The sequence below is a fragment of the Caretta caretta genome, chromosome 10, assembly GCF_965140235.1.
Source record: "Caretta caretta isolate rCarCar2 chromosome 10, rCarCar1.hap1, whole genome shotgun sequence".
NCBI lineage: Eukaryota > Metazoa > Chordata > Testudines > Cheloniidae > Caretta > Caretta caretta.
In genome coordinates this window covers 53,752,408-53,774,889 of record NC_134215.1, presented here as the reverse complement: position 1 = coordinate 53,774,889, position 22,482 = coordinate 53,752,408, and the positions used below count along the sequence as shown (strand labels likewise).

At 42.7% G+C, this 22,482-nt stretch overlaps 1 protein-coding gene across 3 annotated transcripts in view; it reads right to left on the bottom strand.

Annotated features, from left to right (window-relative positions):
- RORA (RAR related orphan receptor A) overlaps positions 1 to 22,482 on the bottom strand; it is a 558,534-nt gene that overhangs the window by 96,175 nt on the left and 439,877 nt on the right. Inside the window, exon 1 of one of the 3 annotated variants that reach the window (XM_048866508.2) lies at positions 1,618 to 1,815. The exons of the other annotated variants lie outside the window; for them this stretch is intronic. Coding sequence (XP_048722465.1) covers positions 1,618 to 1,648 — 31 coding nt within the window. The 5' untranslated portion in view covers positions 1,649 to 1,815. Of the gene's footprint in view, positions 1 to 1,617; positions 1,816 to 22,482 lie in introns of those variants that run through there. 3 annotated transcript variants of the gene reach the window in all.

Genomic DNA, 22,482 nt, shown 5'->3' with positions numbered 1-22,482 from the left:
TGTTAAAAAGAGAGTGAGAAGCTTAGCAACTGTAAATAATCATGCTTCCACTGCACACTGATACTGGTGTCCTTCTCTTAGTGCATTTGCAAAGTAAAAGACACAATCAAGCAAACATTTCAGTCTCTAGTAGGATCATCATTAAATATTCAATTTCAAATAGTTCCTTTTTCAAACAAGATCTGTGTACAAAAAGAAGGCTTAGTATTTTTAGTTGGGAAACTAAATTAATATATTTACAAAGACTGGATTACAGAGAAAGAAGGTCCTATTTAAATAGAACTGTTACAATATTTAGATATGTGCTTTTTATGGTTTCCCTGATTTAAAAATATGCTGCAGTGCATAGTTTATCTGTGGATCCCACAATATTAGAAAACACCACAAATTATTTGAAAACATACCTTTAAACTTTTGATTTCTCATGAAAAAACTTTCTCTGACTCTTCCCATTGTCCCTCAGGAAGGACTGGGATTTGAAAGCACAGGAAGTGTCAGATTTTAAAATGTCATTTCATAATGCTCACTTTTCCTTTCAAACCAAAAACTCTTTAAAAATGTACAGATTCTGAGCCTGTCATTTTTAGCCACACAAACTGTCTACAGGACACCACACACTCTCTCTTTCTATCTGAAGTATGTTTACTGTAAAATTTTAGAGACAGATTTTATTAGGATTATGCAGCACGTCTCTGCTTTATGCAATCCCAACCATGTTAATCATAACCTCTCCCTCTGCAAATCATGTGGGAAGATAAACTCTCTCTCTTATCCTCCAACTTTTATGTAAAAGTATAAAGTACAAGTCTCCAAGCACACAACTGGTCTGGGCAAAAACAAAAAGGGAACCTCTCCGCACGTGCCTGGTCACTTTCACTACGTGATTAGCTCTAAATCAAACCAAAAGCAAACACCAGAAGAAGAGGTAGATGACACACCCCAGCGTGAGCTACTTCAGCTGTAAGGATTAATAAGAAATAGCCTCTGCTGTGCAGTAGCTGGCCCAGACGGGTGTCCCCCTCGCCGAGAAAGGTAACTGACGAGCCAGTCCAGAAGGAGGGCAGGCGCTAGGGGATAGACCCTCCACAGCCAGCCGGAATTTGCAGCTCCCCGGGGGGCCGGCAGCGATCGCAGATGCGTTCGGCAAGGGGAGACGCCGGGCTAAAGCGCTCGGCAAGGTTTGGTGCGCGGGGTCCCGGGGTGGGTCAGAGCGGCACGGTGAAGCAGCACCAGCTCCAACGGACAGTCACCCCCGAGGAGCCAGCCACGGGATCGCCGTGCCGAGCAGCACTCTCTGGGCACGGGACTAGCCCCACCAACTCGCCTCCTCCCCCTCAGCCACCCAGGCCGAGGCAAAGCCCCCGCTCTGCGCCCCGGGCCGCTCTCCCCGAGCCGCTCTCCCCGAGCCGGCCCGGCTCCCAGCGGCACGAACGGGCCTCGGGAAGGGGAGCAAGTCACAAGTAACCCGACCACCTGAGCGCTGCCCGTGGCACTCCCCGCCCCAACCCCCCAGCGCACCTGCTCGCCGGCCGGCCCCGTGCGCCCAGCTCCCCGGCGGAGCGAGCGCCCATCCCCGGCGCGGCACGGCACGGCGGCTCCCCGCAGGGCTGCGCCTACCTTTCATCGCGGCGATCACAAAACACATCATTTGTCAGGGGCGACGCGGCGGGGAGCAGAGCACCGAGGGCGGGCCGGATGGGCTGGGTGCGCGCTAGCCGGGCCCCTCTCCTTGTACCACCGCCTCAGCAGCATCTGCCGCCTGCCAGCTGACAGCCTGCCACCGCCTCCTTCCCCCGGCCCATATGAGACTCCATGTGACCCGCTGACATCAAGCCAGCCCCCCCTCCCTGTTTACACCGCTCGCCTCCTCCCCGCCCTGCCGGGGCTGAGAGGCAGCGCCGCCGGCCACTCACAGGCAGAGAGGCGGCAGCGCCGCCTCCTCGGGACTGGCCCGCTGGGCTGCCGCGGCGGCGCGCTCTATCTCCAACGGCCGCCGCGCGCCCGGCCCCCTCCCGCTGCCGGAGACCACCCGGAGCACGAGCGCTCCCGGGCTCTCCCACTTCAGCAGCCGGCGGACAGCGAGCGAGCCGCGCGCCTGCACAGCCAGCTCGCCCCATGCACGGCGGCGGCGGCAGCGGCAGCAGCAAGGAGCCCTGCCCTGTGCCAAGACAAGCCGCTCGCACCAACCGCTGGTTTAGGGGGGAGAGCGTCCAACCCACCCCCTTCCCCAGCACTGACGGGCCAAGGGCCAGAGCTGGACTCTGGGTCTGCCCCGAAAGAGACTACGCTGGAATTAGGGCTGCTTTGAGGGCAGGTGCTTAAGAGAAGGGCTGTGGCAAGCGCCCTTGGCCTTTCAGGACAAGTTACATCGCACTGAATGTGCTAAAACAAGGAGGGGTTCGCCCAGTGGAACTTTAAAGACTAACAGATTTATTGGGGCATAAGCTTTCGTGGGTAAAACGCCCCACTTCTTCAGCTGCATGGAGACTGTATCTGTAATTTTCACTCCATGCAGCTGAAGAATTGGGTTTTTTTTTTTTACTCACAAAAGCTTATGCCCCAATAAATCTGTTAGTCTTTAAGGTGCCCCCGGACGACTCCTTGTTTTTGGGGATGCAGACTAACACGGCTGCCCCTCTGATACTTGAATGCGCGAGTGCCTCCTGCAAACAGCTTCCAAACGAGCCACTTTGGCGTTACGCTGAACGCTGATCATCAACGAAGGGGCCCTGCCGAAGATCTTCAGAGCTCTCTCCCCGTTGTGAACTTAAGTGCTGTAGTGTTAAACCAAGACCCTGATGGAGGGAAAATGGCCTTTCTCTCTCCCCTCTTCCCCACCTGGCCCTTAGGAGAAACTAAAAGCAGCAATTATTAGGTTGTGATTGAATGACGTGCAGATGTTCTCAACATAGGGTCTGTGTTTTCGGTTGTGGCAAGCACATACATAACTGAACAGAATTACATTAAAAAACATCACAGCTGAGCACCTGAAGGTGTATTTCTAAGCCAAACGCAGCTTGCGCTTGATCTGTTTCTGTTTACACTTTTCCACAGGATTGTATTTTGAATTGAAAAATAATAACATCTTATATTAAGAATAGGTCGCAGGCAGCATGACAAAACTACAGGTTTATTGGTTATTGATTTAGAGTATGATCTAATTGAACATTTCCATTTTAAGTATATTCTGTGATGGGTTCATATTCCCTCAGAATTTACTGTAAAATGGATGAAGCATAATTCCATCACTGGATTTTTTTCAATATTCTGGATAGCAATAGCTGTCACCAAACTGGCTATCTGTTCGCATGACTAAATTTTGCAGCTTTACTATGTACACTCTATATACACACAAATTCAACTTATTCAAGTACACTCTGAAGAAAATTGTATTAGCAAGAATGTTCATTTTGCCTAATCTTGCCCTAGAAATGGGAGCAGAGAAATTCCCAAAATAAGAGTACAGTAGTGCATAGATACACTATAACAGGGGTAGGAAACTACAGCCCACAGGCCTCAGCCGGCCCACGAGCTCCCACTGAGGAGTGAGGTTTGGAGCTTGCCCCACTCCGGTGCTCCAGCTGGGCGCCAGGTCGGGGCCGCACCGCATAGCTTGGCCCCGCTCCGGCGCTCCAGCCAGGGCGCTGGGTCAGAGGCCTCTCTGGGGCACAGGATCGGGGGCTGCTCCACGAGGCTCCTAGAAGCCACATCATGGCTCCGCTCTGGCTCCTATGTGCTCCAATGGCCCCCTCCGGTGCTCCAATGGGAGCTGCAGGGGTGGTGCCTGAGGATGGGGCAGCGTGCAGAGCCGCCTGGCCGCGCTTCTGCGTAGGAGCCAGAGAAGGGACATGCCACTGCTTCTGGGAGCCGCTTGAGGTAAGCACCGCTCAGAGCCTGCACCCCGGGCCTCTCTCCATTCCCCAACCGCCTGCCCCAGACCTGATCCCCCTCCCGCTCTCCAAATCCCTCGATCTGAACCTGGAACACCCTCCTGCACCCCAAACCGCTCACCCCCAGCCGCACCCCAGAGCCCGCACCCCCAGCCAGAACCTACCTCCCTTCCCACACCCCTGCCCAAAGCCCCAGCCCCCTTCTTGCCCTCCGAACCCCTTGGTCCCAGCCCAGAGCACCCTCCTACACTCCAAACTCCTCAGCCCCACCCCAGAGCCCGCACCCCCAACCAGAACCCTCACCCCTCCCGCACACCAACCCCAATTTTGTGAGTATTTGTGGCCCGTCATACAATTTCTATTCCCAGATGTGGCCCTCAGGCCAAAAAGTTTGCCCACCCCTGCACTATAATGTATATAATAGAGGAAGAATGACAATAATGAAGCTGTCTGCAGTGTTGTTGTAGCTGTGTGGGTCCCAGGATATTAGAGAGACAAGGTGGGTGAGGTAATATCTTTTACTGCACCACATTCTGTTGATGAGAGAGACAAGCTTTCCTGCTACATACAGTGCTTGTCTCTCTCACCAACAGAAGTTTGTCCAGTAAAAGGTATTACCTCACCCACCTTGTTTCTTTAATAAGGAAGCTAGCACATAAGCTTAAAAAATTACATAAAGACAGACCAGGGGCAAAGGGAACATCTAAATGTTTGAAATAAAGATCTACATTTGAGAGAACATTTAAGAGATGAAGGTATATGCATCAAACTTTTGTAAATGTCCCATAATGGATTATTATTATATAGTTTAATAAAGGGCACAATACATTATGGTATTCTTTACATGTGATTATAAGTCACTCAGGTATTCCTAGCCATTTATCAGCTTGGCCATTCAAGTCACATTAATGCAATGTTTTGACTTTTTATATCTTCATTGTTCAAAACAACCAAAACTAGAAGAACTGGACTGATACAGTGATGCTAGAATTAGGTTTCCTATCTTTGGCATACATCATTTGATCCATTTTGCCATCCTTACTTTCATTAAGTAGAGTCTTACTTTTCAACAAGCAGAATAAGGTACTACTCAATGAGCAAGGGTGGAAGAATACCACCCCAAATTATGTTGTTCTTCATAGTACTTCACCTATAAAACACATGTTTAACTCATGATACACTGAACAGAAATTATACAAGACATGTTGGACTGGATTAAGTTCTGTTACTATTTTGTTTATAACTTTTCAGAAGCTGGAAAATGTTTCTTTTACATTTGGATCAGTTGTTTGATGCCCCCACACTTTGAAATTTAGATGTGCTAGGATAACTTACAGTGTAGAAAGAAAGAATGATGTCTTAATGTATTGTAGTGTAGATTTAGACAAACATTTCATTCTGACACAACAAGTAATGTCAGACCTAGGCTTGAAAAATGTCATAGTCCATTAGCACCAGTCTGGTTGTCAAATATTTAACCGTAAGGTACATAGCCTTACATTATTACTGATCTGTATTTATTTCCAGTCAAACTGAAATGAAACTGATAATCTACAATGACATCTGACGTGCTAAATGGCTCCAATAATAAGTAGTCAACACAGATTTTTATTCCTACATTTTACAATATTTGCTTCATATATTTACAGATTAGCCATTAGACATTTTAAATGATGAATAGAATAACTGTCCTTATATCTTTAAGCTTTAGAATGTCAATACCACACACCTGAGGGAAGCAGACTTTTTTTTCCACTATATTCTATACTTTCAGATGAAATTCCCATCTAAAACCATCTTCAAAATTCTGTTTTTCTAGCATACGTAGTCAGTGTTTAATCTACACACATATCCAATTACCTCTGTCTTCCAGATGCCTCATTCTGATCATCCAATCCAAAACTGACTTCTGTTTTTTAACCAAGAGTGTTACAGTAACTGTACAGAGTATTACATGAATTTAGTCAACATATGAATAGCAAGAAAAATACCTTATTTGCTGTCATTTTTCATATCCTGTTCCCACAGTGACAGTCATGTAACAGTTAACTCAGCATTACAGTTTACTTGACCAGAATGTATTCTCACTTTTTCGTATAAGTAATTTGTCAAAGCTGAATCAATTAAGTAATATGAAGAATACTTGTCAAGTATCAGAAACTTAACATTATACTTGGATTATGTACTACTTAATGACAGGTTCCAGAGTAGCAGCCTTGTTAGTCTGTATTAGCAAAAAGAAAAGGAGTACTTGTGGCACCTTAGAGACTAACAAATTTATCTGAGCATAAGCTTTCGTGAGCTACAGCTCACTTCATCGGATGCATTCAGTGGGAAATACAGTGGGGAGATTTATATACATAGAGAACATGAAACAATGGGCGTTACCATACACACTGTAACCAGAGTGATCACTTAAGGTGAGCTATTACCAGTGGCGGGGGGGAGGGGAATCTTTTGTAGTGATAATCAAGGTGGGCCATTTCCAGCAGTTGACAAGAACGTCTGAGGAATGGGGCGTTTGGGGGGGAATAAACATGGGGAAATAGTTTTACTTTGTGTAATGACCCATCCACTCCCAGTCGCTGTTCAAGCCTAAGTTAGTTGTATCCAGTTTGCAAATTAATTCCAATTCAGCAGTCTCTCGTTAGAGTCTGTTTCTGAAGTTTTTTTGTTGAAGAATTGCAACTTTTAGGTCTGTAATCGAGTGACCCAAGAGATTGAAGTGTTCTCCGACTGGTTTTTGAATGTTATAATTCTTGACGTCTGATTTGTATCCATTTATTCTTTTACATAGAGACTGTCCAGTTTGACCAATGTACATGGCAGAGGGGCATTGCTGGCACATGATGGCAATATCACATCGGTAGATGTGCAGGTGAACGAGCCTCTGATAGTGTGACTGATGTGACTAGGCCCTATGATGGTGTTCCCTGAATAGATATGCAGACACAGTTGGCAGCGGGCTTTGTTGCAAGGATAGGTTCCTGGGTTAGTGGTTCTGTTGTGTGGGGTGTGGTTGCTGGTGAGTATTTGCTTCAGGTTGGGGGGCTGTCTGTAAGCAAGGACTGGCCTGTCTCCCAAGATCTGTGAGAGTGATGGGTCATCCTTCAGGATAGGTTGTAGATCTTTGATGATGCGTTGGAGAGGTTTTAGTTGGGGGCTGAAGGTGATGGCTAGTGGCGTTCTGTTATTTTCTTTGTTGGGCCTGTCCTTTAGTAGGTGACTTCTGGGTACTCTTCTGGCTCTGTCAATCTGTTTCTTCACTTCAGCAGGTGGGTACTATAGTTGTAAGAACACTTGATAGAGATCTTGTAGGTGTTTGTCTCTGTCTGAGGGGTTGGAGCAAATGCGGTTGTATTGTAGAGTTTGGCTGTAGACAATGGATCGTGTGGTGTGGTCTGGATGAAAGCTGGAGGCATGTAGGTAGGAATAGCGGTCAGTAGGTTTCCGGCATAGGGTGGTGTTTATGTGACCATCGCTTATTAGCACTGTAGTGTCCAGGAAGTGGATCTCTTGTGTGGACTGGTCCAGGCGGAGGTTGATGGTGGGAAGAAAATTCTTGAAACCATGGTGGAATTCCTCAAGGGCTTCTTTTCCATGGGTCCAGATGATGAAGATGTCATCAATGTAGTGCAAGTAGAGTAGGGGCATCAGGGGATGAGAGCTAAGGAAGCATTGTTCTAAGTTAGCCATAAAAATGTTGGCATACTATGGGGCCATGCGGGTACCCATAGCAGTGCCGCTGATTTGAAGGTATACATTGTCCCCAAATGTGAAACAGTTATGGGTGAGGACAAAGTCACAAAGTTCAGCTACCAGGTTTGCCGTGACATTATCGGGGATGCTGTTCCTGACGGCTTGTAGTCCATCTTTGTGTGGAATGTTGGTGTAGAGGGCTTCTACATCCATAGTGGCTAGGATGGTGTTTTCAGGAAGATCACCAATGGATTGTAGTTTCCTCAGGAAGTCAGTGGTGTCTCGAAGATAGCTGGGAGTGCTGGTAGCGTAGGGCCTGAGGAGGGAGTCTACATAGCCAGACAATCCTGCTATCAGGGTGCCAATGCCTGAGATGATGGGGCGTCCAGGATTTCCAGGTTTATGGATCTTGGGTAGCAGATAGAATACCCCAGGTCGGGGTTCCATCACTCTCACAGATCTTGGGAGACAGGCCAGTCCTTGCTTACAGACAGCCCCCCAACCTGAAGCAAATACTCACCAGCAACCACACACCACACAACAGAACCACTAACCCAGGAACCTATCCTTGCAGCAAAGCCCGTTGCCAACTGTGCCCACATATCTATTCAGGGGACACCATCATAGGGCCTAATCACGTCAGCCACGCTATCAGAGGCTCGTTCACCTGCACATCTACCAATGTGATATGTGCCAGCAATGCCCCTCTGCCATGTACATTGGTCAAACTGGACAGTCTCTATGTAAAAGAATAAATGGACACAAATCAGACATCAAGAATTATAACATTCAAAAACCAGTTGGAGAACACTTCAATCTCTCTGGTCATTCCATTACAGACCTAAAAGTTGCAATTCTTCAACAAAAAAACTTCAAAAACACACTCCAACGAGAGACTGCTGAATTGGAATTAATTTGCAAACTGAATACCATTAACTTAGGCTTGAATAGAGACTGGGAGTGGATGGGTCATTACACAAAGTAAAACTATTTCCCCATATTTATTCCCCCCCCCCCCCACCACTGTTCCTCAGACATTCTTGTCAACTGCTGGAAATGGCCCACCTTGATTATCACTACAAAAGGTCCTCCCCACCGCCCCCTGGCTCTCCTGCTGGTAATAGCTCACCTTAAGTGATCACTCTGGTTACAACGTGTATGGTAACACCCATTGTTTCATGTTCTCTATGTATATAAATCTCCCCACTGTATTTCCCACTGAATGCATCCGATGAAGTGAGCTGTAGCTCACGAAAGCTTATGCTCAGATAAATTTGTTCGTCTCTAAGGTGCCACAAGTACTCCTTTTCTTTGTGCTACTTAATGAATATGAATAAATATTAAGATTAAAATATTGTAAATACCCATACATTTGTCAGACAGGAGAAATGACACACACGATTAGATGTAATTCATTCATTTGTTTATGGATCCAAAGACCACATGAATGTATCGAGACCACATTAATGATCCTGTATATGGTTTACACTAAAGACTGGGAGGAGGGAATGGAGGAGATAAGGAGGGAGACTGTGGATCAGGACTCTTGGGCTCTATTCTCATCCCTCCCACTGATGGTGTACACATGTTCAGGTCACTTGGAACTCAGATGTTGCTCTGTGCGTGGTGTGTAGCTGTATTAAGTAGGTGGAGCTCAGGAGTGACTCTCCCTCAACCACTGCTGGTACCCTAAAGAAGTATATATTGATCAGCACATGCATTCAAGAGAAGTGACATGACCCCTTCTTTGCAGCTAACCACTTCTGAGGTGGTGTGTGCGGTAAAGGGAGCAAGGAAGGAGCATAACTGAGCCTGGACCTTGCACAGTAGACACCCATTTACAACATGACTTTCTCCTGTGCACCTGAGCAGTGGCCGGCCACAACTTGGCCTTTAACTTTCCTTTGCCTCACTTCATGTGAACTAGGTATAATATCTACCACACAGGAGTGTTAAGAAGCTAATATTTGTAAACCACTGGAAGATCCATTTACTACATTCTATAGCAATGCTGTCTATATTACAGAATGTAAATCCTCCTGTAATCAAATTACTGCATGCTGCCTCTGTTACATGTAGATGAGAACCTTGCTTATTCAAGAACAACTGTGGTATAAACAGCATTAAATAAAATGGCCCCAGATCTATGTATTTCGGATGTCAGCAGAGAAAAAGTTTACGGATTGTGTTTAAAAGCTACCTAGAGCTAACTTTTTCTTATGAAAAGTTTTTTTATTGAAAAACAGTTTGAAGCTTTCATAACAATTTGGTGACATGAATTTTAGTTTTCCATTTTTCGTTGATGTTTTAGTGTATTTTTATTAATAACAAAATTATTAGTTTATTGAAAACCCAGTTTTTAGTAAGAAAAAGAGGTCTTCGGTAAATTAAAAACTTCAGTGATTTCAAACCAGATTGATAAAAATATAAATAATTTTTTTCATAAAAGTATCCAAAAATTGGGCAAAAATGGGCTTCTTTCTGCTAGTGAATTGGAAACAATTTGAAATTGCAAACTTTTACAAACATTGTTTCCCCATTTTTAAAAAGCTCTAAACCTAACCGCTTTTGGCCAAAACTTTGGGGAGGGGCTATCACTAATGAAGGGTAAATATAAGCAGTTTCTGGCAATAAGCACTGGCAGAATCCTGGTAGATTAGGAGTTTAGTACAGAGAATTCTGGCAACCATTATAATGCATAACTAACTCCAAACATTGGAAATCCACTTTCTTATGTCTTTTGCTCCTTACATACCATTGATTATATGAAAAAAAAAAAAAAGCACATGGGCACAGTGGGGTCCAAATAACCATGTTTATTAAATATACACACACAGAATGCCTAGCTACACTCCTGCTCTCAGTTGTTAGCCCCTTAGTGGTGCTCACTATTTAAAGGGATACTACCCAATTCCTACACACCAGCAGTCCAAGGCCCCCTGGTGGGCTGCAAACAGGTTTCAGGGGGTCCGCCAAGCAGGGCTGGCATTAGACTCACTGGGGCGCAGGACAGAAAACACAAAGCCCCACCTCCCTGAGCCCCACCACCCAGGGCCTGAAGCCAAAGCCTGAGAAGAGTAGTTATGCAGGGCCCCCGGTGGTGTGGAACCCTGCGCAATTGCCCTGCTTCCTACCCCCTAATGCTGGCTCTGGTTTTTATATGCAGAAAAACAGTTGTTGTGGCACTAATGGGCTGTGGAGTTTTTACAGCATGTTGTGGGGGAGGGCCTCAGAAAGAAAAAGGTTGAGAACCCCTGCTATACACTATATACATGGAGGGAGAATGATAGTCCCTAAATCTCAAGATTAATTTCTCTGTAGCTTTTGCTAACATTTTAATTCAACTGATTTATTTGCAGCACTACAAGCAGTTAATCAGTGAAGCTGAATATAGCATTGGTCATCCCAGCTCAGGTACCTCTTTTGTTATTTATAATGGACACTAGTACTCCTAAACTGCCATACTACCTTGCTTCAAACACAGCATGCCCCAGAGTTCTTATTGGTGCAGTGTGCTTTCATACCACTCCCAGTGTGAGACTGGCTATATGTCACAATCAAGCCATTTTGTGAACTCCCCCACTATTTTCATTGAGGTACATTATTATTCACTTCCTTTCTTGAACTATTGCATTGTTGCTGCGCTCTGTTAAACAGCTGCTGCAGTTCTGCGGTTGGTGAAATAAAATAAAGACTGACACAGAGTTTGCAAGTGCTTTGGAATTCTTCTAGATGAAATGTAAGTCTACAAAGTCATTATCATTATAATCCGCTAGATATGATGTTGGCAGTGAAAGGTTTGAGAGATCTAGTCACATTTATTGTCACCCAAACTCCTCCAACTTTGAAAACCCTTGAAAGGACAATGTGTATCCAAATGTTAGATGTCTTCCTAATTACTTTAATTCCAAAGTATACTGAGGTTAAGATTATGACTGATCAGCGGTCACTGATTGCACATCAGACCATGAAATTATAGAGAGATTACCAACAAATGTATCAAGCTGAATTTGATAAGATATATGAGAGCCCTAGGTTGGGGTTAAGATGCAACTAGTATAGGTCACTCTGCTGCATTGCAGAATCCTTGCTTGAGCTCACAGTGTTTCTCTGCTGTGGTTCTGAAGTCAGGGGATTGCTTACCCTTACCAGCAATTAGATTACCTCCCTTCACTCACAATTACACACCATCTCAACAGTGACATGACCTGTGATGCTTGCGGAGAATTGGAGAGGTATACAGGATGTTGTTGGAGTTGATTGTTGAATTCCCTCAAAGAAACAACTGTTAGACCCTTTTTCATGGAGTCACCTGTTGACCCAGACTGTCTCTCGAAAAAAGCACTCTGCCTCAAAGTTCACACTTTGAAGGAAAATTGACTAGATTGTAGTGAAGCAATTCCAGAAATTCCTGGAATCTTCAAGTCCTTTTGACTCTAGCCACCTTGGTTTGAGGCATGGCTATAGTATGGAAACAACTCTGATCATGTTGGTTGATTATCAATCAACCATCCTCCCGATGTTGGATGAAAATATATGGCTATAATGCATCTGGACTCCTAGCACGCGTCTCTGGAGTTGTTTGAGTGCCTCTGCCCCCTTCCTTCTGAGAGATCCCCAGAGTAGTATTGGAGAATTGTTTACCAGCCTGAAGACTCTCTAGCGTAGGGTACAGCACAGGGTTCTCTGTGGTTATCCCTTTTTTTCAATGCGTGTATTGGAATTAAGAGGGTTAGAGAGGAAGTGACATCTGGTTACAGTGTCTCCAGTACACCAGTGACATTCAGGTCTATATTTACAAACCTGCCTGTGCTACATCTAACAGAGAATGAGATATGGATGAGCATTCGTTAGACAAGACTGAGATAATATACACAGAGTGGGGAAGCAATGGTAGAAATGATATCAGTAGTTTCACTTGATGGAGTTTGCCGGCCATTTTAATCCATGGTTCACAGACAAGGTTGTTACTGTCCCCAGCTGTTTCTGTAGAAGCAGTTGCGCAGCATGCTTCTTATCATCTGCCCTTGGCAAAGAGATTGCAACTTATGGTTGAATGTGGTCTTCAGTAAAGCGTGGCACTTCATGGTTAGGTTCCCTAGTGGTAGATCTTCAGGCTATTCAGGCATCTAGTTTGAAATCCAGAATCCCAATGAGTAAGTAGCATTTCTCTCCAAGCGCACATCATTGCAGTGCTCTGTGATCTGCACTGGCTAGCGACTGAAGTTGAAGGAGTTGGTCTTGACCTGCAAAGCCAAGAAGATTGAAGTCTTGGCAGCTTGAGAGACCACTTCTTTCCTCATACGATAATATATGAGTTGCAATTACCTGAGATGCTAGACGTAACATTTCCTTTCAATGGGAGAGGGCTAGCAGCAAAACATATCCTTACCTTTAGATATGGTTGCAGCCACTTGTTTTTCCATAGATGAAGGGGAGTGCTGGGGATGGTGGGAAGTGGGACTGAGCAGAGGGCATCTGCTTTGAAACTGGGATTTTTTAACATACCTGTTTTCAAAATTGTTTGATATATTTAAAAATTGTATCTTTAATTCAATGTGCTTAGATAATTACATAGGTGCAGCTAGAAAGAACTCTGAATAAAAACAAGCAAGGACTTGATTGTGCAACCTTTCTTTGCCCACAATGAGTAGCACTTACTCACAGTAGTCTCACTGAGACTACTCAGGTGAGTAAAGGCTACAGAATCTACCCCTAAATACACTATATTTGCCCCCTCACTTCTTTCCAGTTTGGGCAAATTTAATCTTAAAACTCTATGCCAGTGTTTTGATTCCCTCAAGTCATGCCTTATCCATCCAGCCATTATAGGTGACAAAAACTCTCCTTATTTTTGATGTGTGATTAAGAACAAGGCTCCATTCGGACAAATCAGCTTTCTCTGCTGTTAGTGCTCTGAGAACAAATATGGAAATTATTTTGCTTTCATTGGAAAATAGACGTTTCTGTCCAGTCAAGCAAACTAATCAATTATTCTGCGTTATGAAATACTCTTTTTATAACTATTGACATTTCAGTCAGTTGTGCCACATGTCAATAGTGGTTTTACTGCTCACATTTAAACTACAGCTTACCGGACAGGATTCATCTAAGTTGACATTGTCTGATCAGCAGCATATTCCCTACTCCCATGAGCATATACAGTATTTATACAGCATTGCATTGAAGAATATTTGTGCTAGGATGAAAATAATTAAGGCATATTTTCATGTTCTGATACAAAACGTAAGTTTAATACCAAATATGCTCTCTAAAATAATTGAAGTTTAATTTAATGCTGCTCTCCAGCATTATTTTTCAACCCACTTAACATGAGGTTCTAAGCTTCTCTGACTCCCATTCTTCAAGCACAATACTTACGACTGGACACATCTGAGGCACTGCACGTAACTCATTCCCTTCAGTTCCTCCCAGAGATTAATTCTGATCTCTAAAATGTTAATGAATTTTGGCAAGGCTAGAAGTGCCTCTAATGACACACAGTATATATACTGTTCATTTGTTCCATCCCTTTCCTCTGTTGGTAACAGGCAAACTGTTTTTCATGGATCAAGTACTCCTGCTTTAATAAAACTTCATGCCCAGCCCTGAAGTCTTCATTCAAGACACCCTCCTATACCAGACCAGATTTACAGAAGAAAGCATATTACTGTACATTGCTCTTAGTGAAAAATAAAAAATAATTGATAAGCAGATGAAGGTCATACAAGCAGTGTTGTATGAAACACTTTCCAAGTGACAGCTTATTATAGCTTTTAAAGCATCAAGGATATAATAAACTTTAATGATTTTATTTTTAAAAAAGCCCCCAAATATTGAATGAAACAAACAGAAGGCTACCTGGCTACATAAAATGACAAATAAGCTGCACAAACAATGATACAGTTACTGGGCATGAAATCCATACAGATCATTCCCTTGAAAAATTACGATTATCAGACATGATAAAGTCACACTGTTGAAGGATATTAGTCTTTAGTGGATGCAAAATAACAAGATGATTCACTGACAAATGAAGCTAATTATTAGGGAATATTGTTTACCAAGTTCTGAAGAGAATACTTGCATAGTATAACCTTTTTCAGAAAGAAAGAAAGATACATTCTAAGTTGATGCATTTGATTACAAAGCAGGGTATATAGGGCAGACCACCTACAGTGACTGATGCATTGCTTCATATAAAGCCTATCTGGTTTCACAACCTAAATTTATATTAAGCTAGCTAGAGAAAGCAATTTTTATTTTATGCATTTAGAAACAAACCATGGAAAGTACTTATAAATGTCTCATTTCTTACCTTAATAATTTAGAATGAACTACTGTTGCTTGCTTGATAAGAATCATTCTTAACTCAGGATTTAAAACTCATTAGCATACCTTTATCTGACAGAATGGAATTCGCCAAGTATTTTTCACATAGGCACATCATTTCTGATTATTTCAATTCAATTTTAAATGATCTTTGACAGGGATACTGAAAGGCTTGTCAGAGAATAGAGAAACATTATGACATTCCTTCCCCGTATCCCTTTCCAGAACTTGAAATAGGAGGGGCAGTTAATAGAATCAAGGCTAATTTAAGACACAGTTAATCTTCACTTTAAGGCTGTTATAACTTGGGGGGCTGAGAGAAGGTTACCTCTAACACAGCAGCACTCTGGCTCACAACTGTATTCAGATTCTAACACACACCCCAGTATTAAACACAAATACCTTGGTTTCAAAGCAAATGCACTGCAAGGATGTACTTTGCAGATGACTGCTTGTGGATGCACTTGGATTTCAAGGCATTTTAAAAATGTCCAAATATTATTTAAAATTATACTCAGTCTTTTAAATCATTTGGTTAATTATTAATTGAAGAGTACTGAATGATTTTCATATTATAATAAAAATAGTAACCAAGGTAGCATTTTTTTAGTGCATTTAGTTAAATGACTTATTTGTCCGTCTCCTAGCATGTGCAATTCTACCTGATAAATGAACAGTGTATACTTGATTTTCAGTTAGGTGCATCAGAGGACACTGCACACAGTTACCTGATTTGGGCATGTTAATCACATAACACCATCATGTTTGTCTCTCCCTCAGGGTCTGATCCAAAGCCCATGGAAGTCAAAAGAAGCACTCCCATTGAATTCTATGGAATTTGGATCAGGGCCTGGGTGTGGTGTTGAATAAAGGTTTGATCAATATGAACTGGCATGGCTGCTTACTCACAAGTGGCAAATCCATGAGTAAGTTATGCAGATCATCCCAAATGAGTACTCATAAAAAGTTTATATCACTGCGGACATATATTGTTTTATACTGCATATTTTTCAGGAAAAAATGTTTTGTGAATATTTTAGAGGGTTTTTTTTTTTTGTTTGTTTTAAACTGGTACTATGTTTTATATCTCTAAGCCTGTAAAGCCAGGTTGCCTTATCAACATGGCTCCAACTGTATGGGTCTGAAGAGGAAGAGAAAAAATAATGGACAAATATTGGAAACCTCTAAAATTCAGAAAATTATATACGTAATATTGTTGTAATTATAAGAATCCATGTTTTACAATCTACCAGGTGACCAACGGAGTTGTCCTATTAAAAAGGCGGGATTTCCCATTCCACAGTGTCATAAAGCACATGTGTTTGTAGCCTTTATGGTTCCATTCATTACTGGACGTTAAACCACACATGGAGAGGTATATACACGGTGGTACAATCTATGTGATAAATTGTGGAACCATGGTATAAACTGCATTTTTCATGAACTTTTAACAGTTCTACTTGCTCGTTGGCCAACAAGTTTAACTCTTACTAACATTAAAATCTCTGAACAGTTTTTGAATGACCACATGTTGAGTAAAATCCACCAGATTAAAAAATGCTTCCTCACAAGGTCACACTATTTTTAGGTACAGAATGAGCAACATTCAGTCCTGGATTAGAGACAGCACACACAAACACACACAGTTTCCACTCACAATGTTAAATACATGTTCATCTAACTTGTTCCTTTTTTCTTTCATGCCTGCTTTCCACCATTTATACATCAACACTATTTTTAATCCCTGCTACTCCTCCTATGTATGGGACATGTTTCAGCCTCAAAGATGAAAGTTTCAGAAAACTGACTGAGTGAAAACAAAAGGTTTAGATTAAAACTGATTTGCAGCCTTAGCTATCACATACCATCACAGCTGCTATAAAACAGTGTGCTTGTATATATGTTGTATTAAACACAAAATGGTTAAACATAAAACTAATAATTGAAATCAACGATACTACTCCCACATTTAAGGCAAACAGGATTTGGTTCAGTACATTGGCTCACCTGCACTCCTGAGGACCACATATAAAAAAACTGGGTGTTTTGAAATATGTTGAAAAGTTGAATTATTATCAGGAGAAGCAGTAAGAGGTGCATATAAAACAATGAAAAACAAGATTATACGACAAAATGCTTGAGAAAAACATTACCAAACAAGACAGGAGACATGCCAATAAAAAGTGAATTAGCAGAAAAGGCTTCAGAAGATAAAGATATGTTCAATTTCTATGTTACATGATAGCAGCAAGAAGAACCTCAACAATTCACTGATCAAAGACAAAGTGGTAGACTATCTGCTGTTGAGGAAGAGCTAGGGAAGGATGGAAATGAACTCTTCTGCAGATGACTGAACGGCTAGAATGTGCTGAATGAATAGATAACACCATTTCTGAACAAATCCCTGACATGAAAGTGGAAGCTGGATCACTTCCAATAGAAGAACTGAAAAAAGCTATCAAAGGAGGTAGAGAATAACTAAAGTCCAGAGGTAGTGATGAAATCAACACCAAAATGCTGAACAGTTCTAAGGACAAAGCTTTTGAAGCACTACTGAAGATATGCAACACAATGGGAAAAGAACAGGAATTGCTATCAAATAGGAACAGAAATGCCACTGTGAAACTGCAAAAGAAGGGCAACCTAGCTCAATGTGGAAACTGGAGAGGACTCACCCTATTTGCACCCAGCAAAGTCTTTTTTCAACATTTTTCTTAATCATGCTAAAGATCACATAGAGGAGACAGACACATGGAGAAAAACCAAAGGGGATTTTGACAGAAGCAATTGGTTAGAGATCGCATCTTCCCACAGCATGTTATTGAACAATGCAAAGTGCTAAAAGCCTCTCTGAGTCTCAGCTTTGTGTGTAAGGAGAGAATATTTAATAAATACTATCAGGACATCTTGGCTCTTCTGAACATCTCTGTTAGATTTGCTAAATGGTACTATGACACACTGTACAGTGAAAAGCAGGCATAAAATAAATGGGAGTCCTCAAAATCATGGCACTTTATACTTAAGACCAAGCGACACTAAAGGAGAACAGATGAGAGCATTTGGCAGCTGACTCAGCCATTTGCTAAAACTAGGCAAATATCTGCAGGTCCCTTCACTATAATGGTATTTGTCAATAGACTGTGGTCAAGCCACTCCTCAGAGAACTCTGGTCCTGCCTGGTTTACAGTGAAATCTGGATTGTGAGTAGACACCGTTGCGGTTCATCCCACAAACAAGCATATTCAGTCGAAAGGCCAATGTGTTTTTATGATGTGAGAAGGGGGTATAGTGAGAATATGGTGAGTTATCCTGAAGAGTCAGTGTATGTAACATTCAAGAACGATGACTGAATTAATCGTGGTCTAAATCCTCCCTTTCATCTGTGCAGACAAGGGAATAGGCAATAGGCAGATCTTAGCCTGGGGGCTGAGGCATGTACTGCATCTGTTGTACTGCATTTACCTCTCCTGGTCTCCATGATGCTGTTGATCTATACAAGGGGACCGGTGCTTAAGCCAGGGCCTCCTTAAAACCCGATGCCCTTGGTACTTCCCCACTGCAGGTGGAGAGGGAAGAACTTAAGTTAACACTTAACCTATGGGTGTGTGTCTAGGCAGTGAGGCTCCAAAGGGACCAGGGGGAAGAAGTACAGAAGCTCAGGCCCTTTTTATGGATGGTGCTGGCCTCCCGTGGCTCCTCTGAGATTTCTTAAACACCTTTGCAGATGGTGGAGGGGAAAGGAGGGAAACAATGCATCTTGGGGATAGATCCCCTGGTTGTTCCACAAGGGTACAAACAACCACACAATGAAGGAATGATCTGGTTTAAACTGTGAGGAGAACCTCAAGACATTTCCAGTGCCCTGTGTAGGGTTTTCCCCAAATGTTGGTCTAGACCAGGGATAACAAAAGCAACCAAAGGATCTGTGCCAAATCTTCTGGTACCTCTGAGAGAGAACCTTGCAGTCATGATGCATCCCCACCATAGCGGTGCCCCTTAGAACAGGGGTTCCCAAACTGTGGGCTGTAGCAAATAAATACCATTGCCAAATACAGTGGGGTTTCTGGCAATCCTTATGAGTCAGATATGGTTGCTACACATTTTCCAGATGCAGCAGGGGAAAAACCAAATCTTAAAATTACAAATTTGGAAGGAAAATTTCATTTCCCTGAAAAAAGCGTTATGGCCCCAGTCCTGCACTGAGCTCAGAGCAAAAGAAGTCAGCCTGCAGGGAGCTGCTTGCAGAATCTGGGCCTTCGACCTCATCTACATTCGGATTGCAGCCAATGTGTCACTGTCTGAAACTAACTAAAACTGAGATGCTGTCTGCACTAGGTGTTTCCACTACGTGGCTGCACCTGTACAGCGGAACGGGAACCTAAAACCTCATTGTAGACCATGCTGCAATAGTGGTATTTTTTTAAAGGTAAGCCTGAGTGTCTCCTTGGTTTGGGCATACATTCCTGCCCCATCACAACTGAACTCTCAATACCTGGATACAGATCTAGAGGTATCCACAGATAATACAGTTCTGCCCACTGAAGTACATGGAGGTGCACACATGTGACACAGACAACATTTGGCTGAATGTGTTTGTAGAGTTCTCATCTCAAGTGAAAACACTCAGATAGTTTGTTAGGGATATTCACCTCCCACCCACAAAAGAATCAAATGTTTCTTTTTGGTTAGCTAGAGATTCAGACTGTTTCACACCCAGCCACGTAGGTCCTTTAATTTCCATCTTCTCAAGGATGAACAGAAGAGCAAACTAGAGAAGCCTGTGCTTGGCATTAGCTGGTCCTCACCATAATAATGTCTCATATAAAAATTCTCTTTCATGTAACACAATACTGGATAAGCAGCAATCCTCCAAAGTTACGCAAGCAAGGGCTCTGTCATGTTACAGCTGCTCACTGCTAGTGTATCTGACAGATTCTTGACATGATCCAAAATACAGCAAAGATATACAAACAAACTTAAAGGACAACAGTAACATGAGCAGCTGAATGCTTTCTGTTCTGCATGATGAAGAATCTCACCAGAAATAGAACTAAATTGTTCCCTAAGATGATGGAAATGAAGAAACAAACAGGAAAGTACCAGCAAGGACAGCAAATACCCCAGCTACTAACTAGTGATGTGCATGCAAATGCCAGAGTGAGGGGAATCATATTATAGTCCCTCTATACCCTACAGTACCAGATGAGGTAACAACAAAACACTAAACTGAGCAAGGATATTTAAGAGAGTCACAGTCTCTTTTGAATCTTAAAAGAAGTTATTTGTTAGATTCCAGATTATTTTTCTCTATCACAAAGAATTATGTAGTATTGTCATAAATATAAAGGGAAGGGTAAACCCCTTTAAAATCCCTCCTGGCCAGGGGAAAGCTCCTCTCACCTGTAAAGGGTTAAGAAGCTAAAGGTAACCTCGCTGGCACCTGACCAAAATGACCAATGAGGAGACAAGATACTTTCGAAAGCTGGGAGGAGGGAGAGAAACAAAGGGTCTGTGTCTGTTGGTATGCTGCTTTTGCCGGGGATAGAACAGGAATGGAGTCTTAGAACTTTTAGTAAGTAATCTAGCTAGGTATTGTTAGATTATGATTTCTTTAAATGGCTGAGAAAAGAATTGTGCTGAATAGAATGACTATTTCTGTCTGTGTGTCTTTTTTGTAACTTAAGGTTTTGCCTAGAGGGATTCTCTATGTTTTGAATCTAATTACCCTGTAAGGTATCTACCATCCTGATTTGACAGAGGTGATTCCCTTACTTCTATTTCTATTAAAGTCTTCTTGTAAGAAAACTGAATGCTTTTTCATTGTTCTCAGATCCAAGGGTTTGGGTCTGTGGTCACCTATGCAAATTGGTGAGGATTTTTACCAAACCTTTCCCAGGAAGTGGGGTGCAAGGGTTGGGAGGATTTTGGGGGGAAAGACGTGTCCAAACTACATTTCCCAGTAAACCCAGTTAGAGTTTGGTGGTGGCAGTGGATATTCCAAGGACAAAGGATAAAATTAATTTGTACCTTGGGGAAGTTTTAACCTAAGCTGGTAAAAGTAAGCTTAGGAGGTTTTCATGCAGGTCCCCACATCTGTACCCTAGAGTTCAGAGTGCGGGAGGAAACTTGACAAGTATTAATGTTTCCATTCACTTATGCTGCAATACACCCTCTTGAGTTTCATACATGTACATTTTGTTTTGAACTCTGATGCTGTACAGTAGAGATGGAGGCAGGAGAGTTTAAGAGTAGAGGGCTGAATCTTATCTAAACGAAATGGTCAATCAAGTCTACCTGATGGACAGGTGTCCTTTAATGCAGTGCTACTCAAAGTAGTGGTCCGCGGCCCGGTGCCAGTCCGCGAGCCATCGGCTGCCTGTCTGCGTGCATATTGGGAAAAAAATTGCCGGTCTCCCACATCAGATAGCTTGAGAAGCACTGCTCTAATGTCACTGTGTGAAGCTGCAACATTAACATCACTTGATTTCTTCAAATGAATTAAGATCTCCTACACTGATCAAACCTCCACTGATATTTCCAAAGTGGGATGAGTGGTGTTTAGCATTTGTTTTTCCCCATATCCAAAGACTAAGCATACACTATGTGTCTGGACGACTTGTGTTTAGATTAGGAACACAGTGTGTGTGTGTTTGTCCCTTCTGCACAGACTGCAACAATGAGGATAAAAATGGATGGCATCTCTTTAACCAGCCAGATTTTAGAAATTTAAAGGTGTGGTGCACAGGAAACAAGGACGTCAGTTGCCTAGTTACAGACACAAAAGCTTTGGAAAAGTGCAAAGTGTTGTGCAATTTTTTAATGGAAAAAATTCCCCATTTTTTGACCAGCTCCTAATCAGTATGGATGGGAAAGTGCCTTGGGAAATATGGACACTCATTTGCTGTTCAAGATAGAATGTTTGGTTAGAATATGAGCAGAATATATAGTAGAGGAAGTAACACTTGAAATCAGAAAGGCAATAGTGGAAGCCTGCAGAGTGTTCAGAAGGTAACGAGTGGTCTGCAATGAGATATTGTGGTTCTGAGTAGAATTCAGATAGGCCCGAGGTTGTAAGTTATTCAACAGTGAGTTAATAGGAGAGCTCCTTTATAAAACAAAGGACTACAGAGCGCTTTTATTGAACCACAACATCTTTGAAAGGCACTTGCTGTGGAAACCAAGTTCTGTGAAAAGACACAGGAAAGAAGGGAAACTACAGGTACACTATGTCTGAACCAACTGTCTGGCTGAGGAAAAAGGAGTTTTAAATGCTGGGGTGGGGTGGGGGTGATTGGATAAGTAGATAATCTTTGTTCAACAGAGACATCGTTTGGTATCCTCTCCTGAGGACAGTAGTTTTATGGTGATAAAGAACAAGCTGTTAAAGTCCTCCTCTATACTGCACTCCATCATCTTAAGACTATTTTATCAAAGATAATTTTTAAAAGGATTTGGTAGTTTTAAAGGAATTTTCAGCCATGAACAGGAATAGTAAACTCTGCTTGCTGATCGTTTGCCTAACTGATCCATCCATAGAGAGAAGGGCTGGAAGCTACATCCT